General features: G+C 51.4%; 1 protein-coding gene across 1 annotated transcript; it reads right to left on the bottom strand.

Moving 5' to 3' along the window:
• Positions 1-8,795: 8,795 nt before the first annotated feature.
• Positions 8,796-17,676, bottom strand: LOC129716396 (trypsin-like). Its single transcript, XM_055666270.1, is given in 9 exon segments — positions 8,796-10,608; positions 10,610-10,717; positions 11,492-11,628; positions 11,901-11,919; positions 11,965-12,158; positions 12,263-12,424; positions 13,095-13,214; positions 15,228-15,398; positions 17,568-17,676. Coding segments are annotated over 9 exon segments (1,146 nt in total). The 3' UTR covers positions 8,796-10,482.
• Positions 17,677-18,442: the final 766 nt, after the last annotated feature.

Raw genomic sequence — 18,442 nt, 5'->3', positions numbered from 1 at the left:
TCCAAGCGTTTCTTGATGTCTTCTGAGGGAGCGCTATAAACAGTTTGTGTATGTATTGCTAGGTCTGTGTACCGTTGTGTGTAGCACGTTAATACCTGCACTGATGTTAAGCACTTTGGTCAAGGAGAGTTGTTATTACGTGTGCTATACAAATAAAATTGACCGACCGACTATAATGCTTCTGGGAGAAGCCTATTTCATACAGGTAGCATTTCAACAGCAATAGAAAATATGTTTTAATGTGAAGGATTCCACCGCTCCAGCTTGTCGGCCTGTGGACTCTGGTGCATCCTCGATCTCTCGAGCTGTCCCCACCGGTACATCTGCTGATGGCCACACCGGACCTCCACTGCTGCTTTCGCTGGCTCCCCCGGGCCTCACCGTTATTTTCGAACACGGCCGGCCACTCCGGACCTCCGATGCCGCTGCTGGCCCAGCCGTTGCTGTTGCCTCCGCTGGCTCGCTGCCAAGTCGACTCCCGCTGCTCCGCTGGCTTGCCTGCCCGCTGGCCCCACAGCCCTCCCGACTGCTACTGGAGGGCTGCTGCTCGGCTCGTCGCTGGCTCTCGTGGACATCCTGCGGAAGGTGAGTCGCTGCTAGTTTCTGCTGCTGGTCCCCGCTGCTCCAAGTGTCGGGATTGTGCCCCGCGGTCGGGGGCTGTCTCCGCGCTGTGTCCTGCTTCTCTCGCGCGGTCTTCCTCTCCCGTGGTCAGCTTTCTCCACTCTCGGCCGTCTCCCGCGACCGTGCTTTCTCATATTTCTCCCGCGACCGGGCTAATTCTGCTCCTGACCGGGCTGAAGTGCTTGAGTGCTGTGTCCTGCTTCTCTCGCGCGGACCCACTCTTCGCTCGGGGCCGGACTTCCTCTCACGTCCGGGCTTTCCCCGCTCTCGCCGTCTCTTGCGAGCGGGCGTTCTCGGCTTCTGTCCGCTTCTCTCGCGGGCCTGTCCGCTTTTCCGCTCACGGTCGGACTGGCTCTGCTCCCGACCGGGCTTTCTCTTCTCCCCCCACCCCACCCACCCCCACCGGGCTGACTGCTCCCGGCCGGGCTGAAGACTCGGCTATTTTCGGTGCTTCTCTGGACCTATCCGTGGCATACACGGTAGCTGGCCCTGACCTGACGTCTGAGGCTGCTACTGGGGCTGGCCGTGGTCGACACGGTCCTCTTTCGTCGGTGGCTTTTCCGGATCTGTCCGTGGCCTTCACGGTACTAGGCCCGCACCCGACGTCTGTGGCTGCTGCTTGGGCCTGGCTGTGGGCTGCACAGTCCTGGAAAACGATCCAGGTAAGCTGACACCGTCGCTCCTAGTTTATAGCTGTGCTCGGTGACCCTTATGCCCCTGTCCCACTTAGGAAACCTGAACGGAAACCTCTGGAGACTTTGCGCTCCTCCCAAGATTTACGTGCGGTTCCTGGAGGTTGCAGGTGGTTGCCGGAGGTTGCAGGTAGTAGAAGCAGGTAGGAAGACTGACAAAAACCTCCGAAAACCGCATGGAAACCTTGGGTGGGGTGCAAAGTCTCGAGAGGTTTCCGTTTAGGTTTCCTAAGTGGGACAGGGGCATTACTGCCCTGCTCGGCTTCCCTGCGCTTTTCTCGGAGTTATTGCTTCCCGTTCCGACTTTTTTTTCTTTTTGGTGCCTATTCCAAACCATTTGGCCCAAATCCTTTGGCTTGGTGCTGTTCCAATTTGTTTCCTAATACTACTTCTATTTTTAACTTGTTTTCTTTTTTCCTTGGCTGTTCTTGTTCTTATCGTTTTCGTTATTTTATCCTCGTCGCCAATTGTTGTGTATTTGGATGCTTGGAACAGACATTAATAAGGCTCGGACTCGGGAGTAATCTAACAAGCTTCTTTATTCCAGGACGCCAACTTGAGTCTCCCTTCGCATATGCGTATCTGCACAGGACATCACAAGACATCACATGTACTAATTACATATGCCAATTATATCGCACACCTAACAGTCTTCATGTTGTGTGGGGTCGGGGCGCGGATGACTTTGACGAGCGACATGGAGGGCTCTTCCAAGCCCTTGTCTAGCACTGGGAGAGAGAGGGACAGGGCATGGGAGGAGAGAAAGAGGGAGGGTGGAGCGAGAGGGGACGAGGAGAGGGGGGGGGGGTGGAGAGGAAAGGGAGGCGGGAGTGGAGAGGGGAGAGGTTTACAGAGAAACACTAATTTAATCTAAACTCAAACACTAAACTCAACACTTGAGCTAAAACTCTCAGAACATCTTCGCTCAGTCCAGCTGGACCCACCTGATGTACCGGTTGTCAAACACTTGTCACCTCGCCCACAGCCAAAATTGGCCTGTTTTCCATATCATTCTCACTTTTTTGCATATATTTAACTGTTATTTTCTGTGTCTCTCCACATCACCGTATATATCCCTCGTTTCATTTCCCCTGTCTCTCAGGGTGGAGAGGAACCGGAGCGGCTGATATAGTAGTGGCCAGAGGATCTGGGGTGACGGAGGAACTGAAGGAAATCCACATTAGGCAGGGAATGGTGTTGGGTAGACCGATGGGACTGAAGGCTGATAAATCCCAGGGCCCGATGGGCTACATCCCAGGGTACGTAAGGAAGTGGTTCTGGAAATTGTGGATGCATTGGTGATAATTTTCCATGTTCTACAGATTCAGGTGCAGTTCCTGTGGATTTGAGGGTAGCTGATGTTATCCCACTTTTTAAGAAAAGCGGGAGAGAGAAAACAGGGAATTGTAGATCAGTTCGCCTGACATCGGTGGGGAAATGCTGGAGTCAATTATAAAATATGAAATAGCCGCATCTTCGTACGAAAATGGATAAGGGAGTGCCAGTGGATGCAGTGTACCTGGACTTTCAGAAAGCATTTGATAAGGTCCCACACAGGAGATTAGTGGGCAAAATTAGGGCACATGGTATTGGGGGTAGAGTGCTGACATGGATAGAAAAATCGTTGGCTGACAGGAAACAAAGAGTAGGGATTAACGGACCCTTTCAGAACGGCAGGCAGTGACTAGTGAGGTACCGCAAGGCTCTGTGCTGGGACCGCAGCTATTTACAATATGCATCAATTTGGATGAAGGGATTCAAAGTAACATTAGCAAATTTGCAGATGATACAAAACGGGGTGGCAGTGTGAACTGTGAGGAGGGTGCAATGAGAATGCAGGGTGACTTGCAGGCCCGTACGAAGCTTTTCAAAATGGGGGGTGGCATGACAGGATTACAAAAAACCTTAATGTGAAATAGTGTGGGCGCTGCGCACATCACGAGCGCGAAGCGTGAAGCCCCTCGATGCCGGGGTCCTGGAAGCTCTGGGGTTTTAGATGCTCCCTGATGCATTATGAGCCTTATTTTGGAGCATTTTTGCACCAATTTATGACCAATATTTCAGAAATTAACTGGAATCTGAGAGGTAGCTTTTTCACACAAAGGGTGCTGCGTGTATGGAACGAGCTGCCAGAGGAGGTAGTTAACGCTGGGAGTATCCTAATGTTTAAGAGACATTTGGACATGTAGATGGATAGTACAGATTTAGATGGAAATATATGGGCCAAACACGTGTGAGTGGGACTAGTTTAGATGGGACATGTTGGTCGGTGTGGACATGTTGGGCGGAAGGGCCTGTTTCCACACTGCATCATTCTATGACTAAAAGGTTAAGGAGAAAAATGAATGTAGATAAATAGAGCAGATTTGAAAGAGGAATGAAATGTAAAGGCAGAGAGGTTTATGGGTGGAAATGAGTGGAAAGAGTGGGTTTGGGGAGATGGGTGAAGGGAAAATAGACACAAAGTGCTGGAGTAATTCAGTGGGTCAGGCAGCATTCTGCGGAGAATTTGAATAGGCGACGTTTCACAGAGTGATGGAGTAACTCAGCGGGTCAGGCAGCATCTCTGGAGAACATGGATAGATGACATGTCACATAGTGCTGGAGTAACTCAGTGAGTCAGGCAGCATCTCTGGAGATTACATTTCGGGTCAAGACCGCTCTTCAGTAATATTCATGATGTGGCATGCATAGACATTCCTGAATGTTTACCCAAACCATTGTGAGCTACTTTGTTACGGTGCTTGCCCTCTCCTATAATGTCTCTGCTGCCTTGGATGATGCAGGACAGGACACAAGCTTTGGGGCACGGTGTGAAGCTGTTGCAATCTGTCCCAGCCTGGTAAAAACCTGGATGGAGTGGATGTGTAGAGGATGTTTCCATTAGCGGGAGAGTCTAGGACCAGTGGCCACAGCCGCGGAATTTAAAGACATTCTTTTAGGAAGGAGATGAGCAAATATTTCTTAAGTTGGCGGTGAACTGTGGAATTCATTGCCACAGACAGCTGTAGAGGTCGTTAATGGACATTTTTCAGGAGGAGATTGATAGATTCTTGATTGATACCGGTGTCAGAGGAAATGGGGAGAAGGCAGGATAATGTGTTTGAGAGGGAAAGATAGAGAGAGCCATAGTGATAGAGTGTGGAAACAGGCCCTTTGACCCTGCATGTTACATCTGCACTGTTCCTACCTACCCACGTTTGACCGAACCTGTCCTATCCATGTACCTGTTTAACTGTTTCTTAAATGTTGCGATAGTCCCCGCCTCAACTACCTCCTCTGGCAGTTTTCTCCATACACCTACCACCCATTGGGTGAAAAACATACCCCTCAGATTCCTATTAAATCTTTTGCCGTTCACCTTAAACTTCTGCTCCTCGATTCACCTACTCTGGGCAAAAGATAAACCATATCTATTCAAATCATGATTTTATACACCTCTATTAGATCATCCCTCATCCTCCTGTGCTCCATGAAATAGAGTCCCAGCCTACTCAACCTCTCCCAATAGCTCTGGCCCTCTAGTGCTGGCAACATCCTCGTAAATCTTCACTGTACCCTTTCCAGTTTGATGATATATTTCCTATAACATGGTGCCCAGAACTGAATACAATGCTCTGAATGCGGCCTCCCCACCTTCTTATGCAACTGCAACATGACCTCCCAACCTCCATACTCAACCTGGCCCGCTGAGTTACTCCAGCACTTTGTGAAACGTCACAGAACAGGACCAGATTAGCAAGTTTGCTGATGATACAGATGTGAGTGGTTTTGCATATAGTGAAGATGGTTGTGAAATATTGCAGCAGGATCTGGATCAATTAGCCAGGTGGGCAGAGGAATGGTTGATGGTTGCATGGTTCCTTGAAGGTCGAGTCGCAGGTATATCAGGTGGTCAAAACGTATTTTTGCACTTTGGCCTTCATCAGTCAGAGTATTGAGTATAGAAGTCGAGAGGTCATGTTGCAGTTGTATAAGACGTTGGTGAGACCGCATTTAGAATATTGTGTTCAGTTCTGGGCACCATGTTATAGGAAAGATGACAAATTGAAAAGAGTACAGAGATCCCCATCCTGGATCAGTCCAATCAGGGTAACTTGAGAAGGTTGACAGAGGTGGCTGTGGAGGTGCAGTCATTGATGTGGCGAGAGTGGAGGAGAGGGGAGAGTACACATCTTGCGCTGCTCCTATGTTGAGCGTTTGCGGGTCCGAGTTATGCTTTCCCGTCTCACATGCTGCTTCCTGTCAGTCAGAAAGCTGGTGATCCACCGACAGAGGGGTTCAGGCACAGGCAACTCAGAAGGTTTGGAGCGTAGTAGCTCTGGCACAATGGAGTTGAATGCAGAGCTAAAATAAACAAACAAAATCCTCGTATAGGTACCCTGGCAGTCTTGGTGCTCGAGGATGAAGTATAGGCCCAGATTGACTGCATCATCCACTGATCTATTGGCCCAGTATGCAAAATGCAGAGGGTCCAGCAGAGGGGTTGTGATATTTTTCAGCTTGGCCAGCACATGCCTTTCAACGGTCTCCATGACTACATAGGTCAGTGCGACAAGCCTGTAGTCGTTAAGACCAGTAATCCTTATCTTTTGGGGTACAGGGACAGTGCATCTTTGCAGGGACTGGTTAAAAATTAGTAATTGGGTGTGAAGTGTTGTTGGGGGTGGGAGCGGGTCCACTCTTTTCATTACTGGAGTCTTGCCTTAAGTAGGTGTGAGGTGGTGAATGGGTAGGAGAGGGTGCAGTGTCCATGCTTTGCAGACTGGGGTCTGGCTATGTTTTTGGGGGATGGGGTACCAGGATTACGTATCTGATTTTCAAACGCTCAGTAAAACTCATGCAGGTAGTTCGTCAGCTGACGATAGTCCAAAGAGCGGGGGGCTCTTATAGCTGGTGATTTCTTGCATGCCCTTCGAAACTGAAGAAGAGATACTAGCTGAGAACTTGCTCCTCAACTTCTCAGAGTACCTTTCCTTGGCAGCTCCGATTCCTCTTCTCAGCTCTTTAACGATTACGTTATCTTTAAACCCTTTAACGATTAGCCTATCTGCTTTACGTAACCCCCCCCCCCCCCGATCTCGAAATGGAAATGTTGCATCTGTATATAATGATCCCATTAAAATGTATATTTATGTCACAAACTATGGAATTCATTTTTCAGTATTATTATCAATGAAAAGAAAGCATTCCAATTGTTTGATATTATGTGATATTGTTTAAAATTATTCATATGGAAGAGAAAATATAATAGCTCTAAAACCTACCTTAATTTTGTAATCACACTAAAGATAATCCCCATTCCCTCTTCCCTCCCCAATCTCTCTCTCCTCTCCCACACCCTCCCGCTTTCTGGCGGGGGGGGGGGCGAAGATAAAGATGGCCCAGCGGGGGTGACATGGGCTCAGCGGGGGCAACGGGTGTGGCGTGGGCCCAGTGGGTGTCAGCGGGGGTGGTGTGGACCCAGTGGGGGTGGTGTGGAACCAGCGGGGGTGGCATGAGCGCAGTGGGGGTGGTGTGGACCCAGTGGATGTGGTGTGGGAACCAGCGGGGGCGGCATGAGCGCAGTGGGGGTGGTGTGGATCCAGCGGGGGTGGTGTGGACCCAGCGGGGGTGGCTTGGGCCCAGTGTGGGGTGGCGGTGGGCCTAGCGGGGGGCGTCGGCCCAGCAGGGGTGGCGTAGGTCCAGCGGGGGCGGCGTGGGCCCAGATGGGGTCAGCGGGCGTAGCGTGGGCCACTGGGGGTGGCCTGGGCCCAGCGGGGGGGGGCGTGTACCAGCGGGGGTGGTGTGGGCCCAGCAGTGGTGGCGTGGGCCCAACAGGGGTGGCGTGGGTCCAGCGGGGGCGGCGTGGCCCAGATGGAGGCAGCGGGGGTAGCGTGGGCCCAATGGGGGTGGCCTGGGCCCAGCGGGGGTGGCGTGTACCAGTGGGGGTGTTGTGGGCCCAGCAGTGGTGGCGTGGGCCCAACAGGGGTGGCGTGGGGGCCCAGCTGGGGTGGCGTGGGCCCAGTTGGGGTCAGCGGGGGTGGCGTGGGCCCAGCGGGGGTCAGCGGGTGTGGCGTGGGCCCCAGTGGGGCGGGGGTGGTGTGCAGCCAGGGGGGGTGGTGTGGAACCAGCGGGGGTGGAGTGGGCCCAGCGGTGGTGGCCTGGGCCCAGCGGGGGTAGTGTGGGCCCAGCGGGGGTCAGCAGGGGTGGGTCAGCGGGGGTGGTGTGGGCCCAGCGGGGGTGCGTGGGGTCAGCGGGGTGGGGGTGGCGTGGCCTAGCGGGGTGGCGTCGGCCCAGCAGGGGTGGCGTGGGTCCAGGCGGGGGCGGCGTGGGCGAGGGATGGGGTCAGCGGGCAGCGTGGGCCCACTGGGGGTGGCCTGGGCCCAGCGGGGTGGCGTGTACCAGCGGGGGTGGTGTGGGCCAGCAGCAGGTGGTGGCGTGGGCCCAACAGGGGTGGCGTGGGTCCAGCGGGGGCGGCGTGGGCCCAGATTATCCCAGCGGGGGGATAGGTGGGCCCACTGGGGGTGGCCTGGGCCCAGCGGGGGTGGCGTGTACCAGCGGGGGTGTTGTGGGCCCAGCAGTGGTGGCGTGGGCCGAACAGGGGTGGCGTGGGGACCCAGCTGGGGTGGCGTAGGCCCAGTTGGGGTCAGCGGGGGTGGCGTGGACCCAGCGGGGGTCAGCGGGCTTGGCGTTCCCCAGCGGGGTGGCGTGGGAGCAGCAGGGGTGGCGTGGGCCCAACAGGGGTGGCGTGGGGGCCCAGCTGGGGTGGCGGGGGCCCAGCGGGGGTGAGCGGGCTTGGCGTGCCCCAGCGGTGTGGCGTGGGCCCAGCGGGGGTCAGCGGGGTCAGCGGGGGTGGCGTTAGCCCAGCGGGGGTGGCGTGAGGGGAAGATGGCTTGGGCCCCGGCGGCGGGGGAAGGCGAGGGGAGCTGGCTCCGCCGCAGCGGCGTCTGGTGTTGGGGTTACAGCCGCTGCGTTCAGATTCAGCCACTCGCGACGGGAGGACGGTGAAGCTCCGAACACCCCCCCCCCCCCCCCCTCGGGCCCGGAGAAAATGGGGCACACCCTTATCCCGCGGGCCAGATTTTTCCGATTTTTTCTTCCCGATTTTTTTTTCCCCTCAGGATTTTCTTACTCTGGGGGAAAAAGGGGGGGGGGGGTGCTGTCGTACCCAACGAAGCCCCCCCCCCCCTCCCTTTAGACGGGCATGGGGGGGAGGGGGTCAGAGACGGGGAGAGGGGGAGTAGGGGGGACGGGAGATCACTCTCATTAACACTAAGTTGTACTCTAATCTATAACTCTAACTCTAAACAAACTCATAATCAACTGAAACTATACTAATACTAAAACAAACTCTAAACTCAAAGCATAAACTAAATGTAAAACTAAGCACGCAGTGATCTCCGGCATGGGACTAGGGGAGATTATGTGTTCGGCACGGACTAGAAGGGTCGAGATGGCCTGTTTCCGTGCTGTAATTGTTATATGTTATATGTTATATATATAGGTTGGAACGGGGGGCGGGGGGGGGGGGGGCGCCTAATACAGTAGTGGCCAGAGGACCTAGGGTGACGGAGGAACTGAAGGAAATCCACATTATGCAGGAAATGGTGTTGGATAGACAGATGGGACTGAAGGCTGATAACTCCCCAGGGCCTGATGGTCTGCAACCCTGGGTACTTAAGGAAGTGGATCTGGCAATCGTGGACGCATTGGTCATCATTTTCCAGTGTTCTATAGAATCAATATCAATTCCTGTGGATTGGAGGGTAGCTAATTTTATCCCACTTTTTAAGAAAAATGGGAGACAGAAAACAGAATTATAGGCCTGAAATCGGTGGTGGAGAAGATGCTGGAGTCAATTATAAAATATGAAATAGCGGCACATTTGGATAGCAGTAACAGGATTGGACCGAGTCGGCATGGATTTACAAAGGGAAAATCATGCTTGACTAATCTTCTGGATTTTTTTGAGGATGTAACTTGGAAAATGGACAAGGGAGAGCCTGTGGATGCAATGTACCTGGACTTTCAGAATGCATTTGATAAGGTCCCACATAGGAGATTAGTGGGCAAAATTTGGGCACATGGTATTCGGGGTAGAGTGCTGACATGGATAGACAATTGGTTGCCAGACAGGAAACAAAGAGTAGGGATTAACGGACCCTTTGACAATGACAGACAGTGACTAATGGGGGACCTCAAGGCTCGGTGCTGGGATCGCAGCTATTTACAATATACATCAATGATTTGGAAGAAGGGCTTTAAAGTAACATTAGCAAATTTGCAGGTGACACAAAGCTGTGTGGCAGTGTGCTCTGTGAGGAGGATGCAATGCGAATGTAGTGTGATTTGGACAGGTTGGGGGAGTGGGCAGATGCATGGCAGATGGAATTTAATGCGGATAAATGTGAGGTTATCCACTTTGGTAGCAGAAAGAGGAAGGCAGGTTACTAACTAAATGGCGTCAAGTTGGGAAAGGGGAGGCACAACAGGTTCTGGGGTCCTTCTTCATCAGTCTATGAAAATAGGCATGCAGGTACAGCAGGCAGTTAAGAAAGCGAGTGACATGTTGGCCTTTATAACACGAGGAATCGAGTATCTGAGCAAAGAGGTCCTCCTGCAGTTGTACAGAGCCCTAGTGAGACCTCACCTGGACTAATGTGTGCAGTTTTGGTCGCACAATTTGCGGAAGGACATTCGTGCTATTGAGGGAGTGCGGCGTAGGTTTACAAGGTTAATTCCTGTGATGATGGGACTGACATATGCTGAAAGAAAGAGCGGCTGGGCTTGCACACGATGGAATTTAGAAGGATGAGAGGAGATCTTATTGAAACACATACGATTGTTAAGGGTCTGGACATGCTAAAGGCAGGAAACATGTTCCCGATATTGTGGGAGTACAGCACCAGGGGCCACAGTTTAAGAATTAGGAGTAAGCAAATTAGAACGGAGACGAGGAAACACTTTTCCACCCAGTGAGTTGTGTGTCTGTGGAATTCTCTGCCTCACAGAGCGGCAGAGGCCGGTTTTCTGGAGGCTTTCAAGAGACAGCTAGATAGGGCTGTTAAAGATAGCAGGAACGGCGCACTGATTGTGGATGGTCAACCGTTATCACATTGAAAGGCTGTGCTGGCTCGAAGGGCCGAATGGCCTACTCCTGCACCTATTGTGTATTGTCTATTGTTCTTCATTGCAACCATTTTATTGATAGTTTCCCAGTTGTACAGAGAGTGAGAGGCGGAGATCTGGCGCGGGGGCCGGTGGTCACCGGCTCAGTTTGCCGCGACGGTGTTGTTGATCCAGGAGACTTAGTGGCAGACGCGAGTGTACACACCGGGATGGTCCCTGTCGGCACAGCCGTACCCCCACGACACCACTCCCTGGATCACTCCGTTACAAACCACCGGCCCGCCAGAATCACCCTGTCACAAGAGCACACGTGAGAGGACGTTAGTTTGAATCACAGAGCGATCCAGCCGGGAAACTGGCCCTTCGGCCCTACGTGCCCACACCGGCCAACATGCGCCATCTGTACTAGGTCCACCCAAAGATCATTCGAGCAATGTATAGCAGAATAGCACGCTACACTTGTAGATGTGGACGCCATGAAGGAAGCCGATTCCCAAGATGGCGCTGAAAAAAATCCCTATGCCTACTACGGCTTTTTTGCCGACTGGACCATCTTGTTCTTGCTCTGGTATCCTTGGTACCACTTGCCCGCGTTTGGCCCATATCCCTCCAAACCTATCCTATCCTTGAACCTGTCCAAGTGTTTCTTAAACTTTGCGATAGTCCAAGCTTCAACTACCTCCTCCGGCAGCTCGTTCCATACACCCACCACCCTCTGTGTGGAAAAGGTGCCGCTCGGATTCATGTTAAATCCTTTCCCCCCTCACAATAAACCTATGTCGTCTGGTCCTCGATTCCTCTACTCTGGGCAAGAGACTCTGTGCGTCTACCCGACCTATTCCCCTGGTGATTTTCTACACCTCTATAAGATCGCCCCTCATTCTCCTGCGCTCCATGGAATAGAGTACAAGCCCTGCCCCCAACCTCTCTCTGTAGCTCACACCCTCTGATCCTGGCAACATCTTCGGTGGGCCGTGGGACCTGTTTCCGTGCTGTCGGGGGGAGCGAGCGGGGAGAAAAATATAGAGGAGAGCGGAGATACTGGCAGAGGGGGAAGTGGTTTGTACCTGGCAGGTGTCGCGGCCTCCCTCCAAGTAGCCGAGCCACATCATGTTGTCCGTGATCATTCCCGGGTAGGAACCGGAACAGTCCGCGTCACTCAGAACCGGGGCGTCCAAACACTGAAGCTGGTCGCCGCTAACCACTAGTGGGGGATAGGTGAGAAATTAAACCCCATCCCCGTCTCTGCCACCCCTCCACATCGCCCCCTACCCCCCTCTTCCCGTCTCTGTCACCCCTCCCCACCGCCACATACCCCTTCTCCCCGTCTCTGTTACCCCCTCCCCAATTTCTGTCACCTCCCCTTCCCATTCTCCCTCATTCTCAACGACTCTCTTCCCTTCCACCCCCCTCCCCCACGCTCCATCTCATCCTCGCCTCACGCTCTCTCTCTTTCTCTCCTCGTCTCCCCCGCACCACAAATGGGCGGAAATCCCTGGTGGAACATGGGGGGTCAGACGATCGTGGGCGGCGACTGTACGAGCGGGACGTTGGTCAGCACGGGCAGGGGAATGACGACCACATTGCGGTTCATGGCGGCGGGCCGGGACAGTGTGATTAACATGATGTCGTTGTCCAGGCCGTAGTAATCGTATTTGGGACGTCTGATCACCATCTCCGACCCCTCCGACCCCTCCGTAGCCGTGATATCATGTTCGCCCAGACGAACATGTATGTCCTTACCAACAGACGATAAAATCAGACCGCGCCTTCAAACCAACCGCGACCGGAGGGGAGGGGGTTACACAGACCGGGAGGGGGGGGGGGGGGGGGGGGGTCTTTCGAGCTGTCACAATGAGCTGCGGCCACCACCCAGCGCGAGTTGATCAGGGAACCGCCGCACAGATGGTAGCCGACATTGAACCACACGATCCAGGGAGCGGCGTGTTTACGGCACTCGTAACCGCCCACGATATTGATATCGACTGTGGGCGCCGCGGCTGTCGGTGTGGGGGGGGGGGAGAGAGAGAGAGAGAGAGAGAGAGAGAGAGAGAGAGAGAGAGAGAGAGAGAGAGAGAGAGAGAGAGAGAGAGAGAGAGAGAGAGAGAGAGAGAGAGAGAGAGAGAGAGAGAGAGAGAGAGAGAGAGAGAGAGAGAGAGAGAGAGAGAGAGAGAGAGAGAGAGAGAGAGAGAGAGAGAGAGAGAGAGAGAGAGAGAGAGAGAGAGAGAGAGAGAGAGACAGAGAGAGAGAGAAGAGAGAGAGAGAGAGAGAGAGGAGAAAATGAGTGAGAGAGAGAGAGTAGACTGCCAGCGGGGCGGACAAGGGAAAAGAAGAGGAGGGGGAGAGAGCCAAGGGAAGAGGAGGGATAGAGAGATGAGGGGGAGTGAGCGGAGGGGTTGATACAGGAGGTGGCAAGACAGGAAGGGGTGAGGGAGAGAAAGAAGGGGGAGAGGGAGAAAGATGGGCAGAGAGATGAGGAGAGGGAGATTGGGAGAGAGAGAAGTGTAGAGAATGCGAAGGGGAGAGAGAGAGGGGGAGATAGTGGGGTAAGTATGAAGGGGAGAGAAAGAAGGGGGAGGGAAGTGAAGGGAAATAATGCGAGGGAGAGGAGGGGGGAAGAAGAAGGGGGGAGAGTAGAGGTAGCTTGGATCCGGCTGTGTATACACTTACCGGCGAGTCCGAGGAAGACGTGAAGCAAAAGGGTCTTCATGTTGTGTGGGGGCGGGGCGCGGATGCCTTTGGCGAGCGGCCGCACCTGTGCTTTTCCACGCCCGTGTATTGGCGCTGGCGCTGGCGTGGTCGGGGAGAGGGAGAGAGAGGAGGGCGGAGGGAGGGAGGGGAGGGAGGGAGGGAGGGGAGGGGGGGAGGGAGGGGAGGGAGGGAGGGAGGGAGGGGGGGATAGAGGGAGAGAGGGAGGAGCGTGAGGGGATAAGGAGAGGAAAGGGAGGGGGCGGGAGGGGAAGGATTTTTCAGAGAAAAAAAGCTTGAGTGAAACTCAAACTAAAGTAAATGTTATTGAAACTAAATTGAAACTAAACTCAACCCGTGAGCTAAAACTATCAGAACACATTCGCTCAGTCCAGCTGGACCCACCTTATGTACCGGTTTCGATACACGTGTCACTTCGGCCGCAGCCAACCTTGGCCTGTTTCCCAGATCATCCTCACTTTTTTGCATATATTTTACTATTAGTTTCTGTGTCTCTCCACATCACCGTCTATATCTCTCGTTTCATTTCCCCACGACTCTTTGTCTGAAGAAGGATCTCGACCCGAATCTCCACCCATTCCTTCTCTGCAGACATGCAGCCTGACCCGCTGAGTTACTCCAGCACTTTGTACCTGTCCACGTTCTCCACAGAGATGCTGCCTGACCTGCTGAGTTACTCCAGTACATTGTTCCAATTGTCTCCATGGAAGGAAGCAGTTGGTGATGGTGGAAGGTTGCTTCTCAGAATGAAGGCCTGTGACTAGCGGCGTGCCCCAGGGTTCGGTGCTGGGCCCGTTACTGTTTGCCATCTACATCAATGATTTGGATGAGAACATACAGGGCAAAATTAGCAAGTTTGCTGATGATACAAATGTTAGTGGTTTTGCAGATAGTGAAGATGGTTGTGAACGATTGCAGTAGGATCTGGATCGAATGGCCAAGTGGGCAGAGGAATGGCTGATGGAATTTAATACAGAGAAGCGTGAAGTGATGCCTTTTGTGACAAGGGCAGGACCAAACCTAAGGCCTTTTGCTTGTGTTGTGGAGCAGAGGGATCTAGGAGTACAGGTGCATGGTTCCATGAAGGGCGAGTCGCAGGGAGATAAGGTGGTCAAAAAGGCTTTTGGCACTTTGGCCTACTTCAGTCAGGGTATTGGCAGTAGACAGTAGACAGTAGGTGCAGGAGTCGGCCATTTGGCCCTTCGAGCCAGCAATGCCATTCAATGTGACCATGGCTGATCATCCACAATCAGTACCCCGTTCCTACTTTCTCCCCATATTGCCTGTCTCCGCTATTTTTAAGAGCACTATCTAGTTCTCTCTTCAAAGCACCCAGAAAACTCGCCTCCACCGCCCTCTGAGGCAGGGTGATCTTGGAGTACGACTTACTACACCGCCCTTGTAGAGCAGGGTGATCTTGGAGCACAAATTACTAATTTTGCCCTGTATGTTCTCATCAAAATCATTGATGTACATGTGAAACAGTGTCGGACCCAGCACCGAACCCCGAGGCACACCGCTAGTCACAGGCCTCCGTTCCGAGAAGCAACCTTCCACCATCATCTCTGCTTCCTTCCATGGAGCCAATTTGCTATCCATTCTGCTATGCCTCCATGGATCCCATGCGATCTAACCTTACAGAGCAACCTACTATGCGGCACATTGTCGAACGCTTTACTAAAGTCCATGTACACAACATCCACAGCTCTGCCTTCATCAACCTGTTTGCTCACCTCTTCAAAAAAATCAATCAGATTTGTGAGACACGACTTCCCACGCACAAAACCATGCTGACTGTGCCTAATTAGCCCTTGCCCATCCAAATGCCAGTAAATTCACCAAGGCAAATTCCATGTGTGTGATTACTTGGCCAATGAACTTATTCATTCAATCATTCATACATTCAATCATTCAATCATTCATTTATTCATTCCATGCATTAATTCATTCATTTATTAACTCATATTGTAGCCCCCGGAACACTCTCCAGCAACTTACCAACTACAGATGTTAAGCTTACCGGCCTATAGTTCCCCGCATTTTCCCTGCATCCCTTCTTCAAAAGAGGCACAGCATTTGCCGCCCAGTCCTTACGTGCTTCTTCTGACTGTCCTGGTAGACCCATTGTTTCAGCGTGTTCATGCCCCACTGAATTAATTTCCACATACATGGACCCCATCCTTTCCCCCTGGTCCAATCCAAGACCCCTCACACGCTCTTCGTCAATTCTTTCCCGCGGGCAAATGGCTGCGATGTGGTATATTGCTGATTTTAGAAGAGGAAGGCCGAGGATTGATTAACATGTCTTAATCGATGGTACATGGTAAATGGTAGGGAATTGAAGAATGCAGGTGAACAGAGGGATCTGGGAATAACTGTGCACAGTTCCCTGAAAGTGGAATCTCATGTAGATAGGGCGAAAAGAAAGCTTTTGGCGTACTGGCCTTTATAAATCAGAGCATTGAGTATAGAAGTTGGGATGTAATATTAAAATTGTACAAGGCATTGGTGAGGCCAATTTTGGAGTATGGTGTACAATTTTGGTCGCCTAATTATAGGAAGGATGTCAACAAAATATAGATAGTACAGAGGAGATTTACTAGAATGTTGCCTGGGTTTCAGCAACTAAGTTACAGAGAAAGGTTGAATAAGTTAGGGCTTTATTCTTTGGAGCGCAGAAGGTTAAGGGGGACTTGATAGAGGTCTTAAAATGATGAGAGGAATAGACAGAGTTGACGTGGATAAGCTTTTCCCACTGAGAGTAGGGAAGATTCAAACAAGGGGACATGACTTGAGAATTAAGGGACAGAAGTTTAGGGGTAACATGAGGGCGAACTTCTTTACTCAGAGAGTGGTGGCTGTGTGGAATGAGCTTCCAGTGAAGGTGGTGGAGGCAGGTTCGTTTTTATCATTTAAAAATAAATTGGATAGTTATATGGACGGGAAAGGTATGGAGGGTTATGGTCTGAACGCAGTTGTATGGGACTAGGGGAGAATACGTCTTCGGCACGGACTAGAAGGGTCGAGATGGCCTGTTTCCGTGCTGTAATTGTTATATGGTTATATGGTTATATGGTTATATGATGGTTCGATGTGAAGAGAGTCAACAACGTTATGTTCCTGGCCGTGTATATTTCTGAAGATCTGGCGTGGACCCAGCAAATTCACGGATTCATAATGGAAGTCCATCGACATTACTTTGTTAGACCAGAAAGCACATCGGTGTAGTGAAGAATGTTCTCTCGATCTTCTACAGCCTGCCACCTAAACTGTCATTTGGCAACTTAAAAAGCTGCCACGGTTGCCCTGCTGACAACAGAGAAAAATAATTAAGTGAGAGCCCTGCAAGGTGTATAATATTTTTGACACTGTCATAGGCCTTTCTTACATATGCTGTCACAACGCACTGTAGTCTCTAAGCAACCCTTCAGTCATTTTCCTTGCCCTCCATTTCAGATTAATAGTGTTTTAAGCCAATAACTCGACACTAGCCGTGACAATAAATAAATAATTAAATACAGCACAGCTTTCCAGCCCCTTATCTCATTGGCCACGCTCGGCTGCAAATCGGTGTCAATCTGGTGGACCATCTTCCTCTAGTCGTGCGGGTTGGGGATTGGGGAAGGGGTGGGATGGGGTCACAAGTTCAGGGCCACTCTTCATCTAAATCCGGCCCTGTCTACAGGTCTAAGCAAGAGACCATATTGAATGGTTGCCACAGGACCTGGGTTCGGCACTTCGAAAGCCAGGAATGTATGAGATTAAAACACGTGGTGGCCATCGACCTGTCCTATCCATCATCTGAACTATCCACCATCTAATTAATCTACAAGAGGCAGAGCCATGAAATGGCAACCAACAATTATCTACAAGCTCACCACGGTTTATTTCTCTCCAAACTCCGAGAAAGAATATCGGAGTCTGCAAACTGTGCTCACCCCAGTTTCAGGAACAATGTATTTCCATAACAACCGGGTTCTTGACCACCACAAACACCGACTAAACTATGAACTACGGAAAGTGTTGTTTGTGCTTGAGACTTCCAGCTTTGGATTAGCCCTAATATTGATTATGTTATCTTATTGAACTTTCTTTTGTTCTTTGTGTTATCTGTGTGCGCTGTCTGTACAGATGTGTTATGCTGCTACAAGAAACAAATATTGTTGAGTTCTCTGTACATATCACAATTGAACACGCTTTAGGGTAAGAGGAAAATATTTTAAAAGCGATCTGATGGATGTCTTTACTACTGAATGGTTGGCTGGGCCCCAAATCCATAATTTAAATATAATGAATGGTGCCTGTCCGTCCGATTAATTTTCTAATGCATGTCCTCCATGTCAAGATGTCAGATTAAATGAATCATTATTCCCGAAATGCACTCGTCCATGGAAACAAGTAATCTGAACATTGCGATTTCAGACGACTGCTCACGATTATTGGGATTGCGGAGAGACGGTGCGGATTCTATCAGCCCCGCAGATTGTTCCCCGTCACTAACTGTCCACTCGACAGAACATAAATAACGGATATCATCACCCATGATGACTGCTACCCTTTCCGTGAGGCACTTTGTGCCCGGCCACAAAAGAGTTAACAATAGGTGTTTGTTCAGTGAGTGTAATTAACGTCAGTCCGCACGGAGCCCGGTTGTGTCACCGGAGGTTTCCCAGTTCCAATAAAAAGGATTCATGTTGACGGGATATGAGAGTATTAGTGAGAGCATCCCATCCGTCACCGACACAAAGCAGCAGCTCCACAGACGGAGAAAACCATTGGGAATCTGTGTACAATAAAGTGGGATGTTAGATGGATGTTTAGGAATCCGGGAACATTAGAGAGTGAAGTGAATGTCACCGAGTGCCATCGAGGAACAGTGAGTGGGGTGTTACACACATGGATCGGTCTCTGAAAACGGTAGACACGGATGTTACCGCGATGGAGATGAGAGTCTTCTATTTGGTCGACCATATTTTTGATTCTAGGTACAGCTTAAGTGATCGGATCTACAGTCTACTCATAACTATTCAGCCTGTCTTTTATCCCATCCTCGCCCTTGTTGCTTCTCCAGGTAAGTCCCCGTTCAAATTCCCGTTCATCAACAGGTGAGAAGCGGCAGTGACGGGATCCGGTATAAATGTCTGTAGCTCGAACAATTCATGACGTGTCCCTTTAAGCAATCTTCGACAGAGTAATGGGTAATGTGGTGATGCTGCCTGATTGTGTGGATCAGAGGTTTCACGCTGTTTATCACCGCGTTGCTTACAATTTGTGCCGGTTATTTATACATTGCTACAATGTCCACAGCT

This window comes from Leucoraja erinacea, unplaced genomic scaffold (assembly GCF_028641065.1).
Source record: "Leucoraja erinacea ecotype New England unplaced genomic scaffold, Leri_hhj_1 Leri_227S, whole genome shotgun sequence".
NCBI lineage: Eukaryota > Metazoa > Chordata > Chondrichthyes > Rajiformes > Rajidae > Leucoraja > Leucoraja erinaceus.
This window is presented reverse-complemented; position numbering and strand designations above follow the sequence as displayed.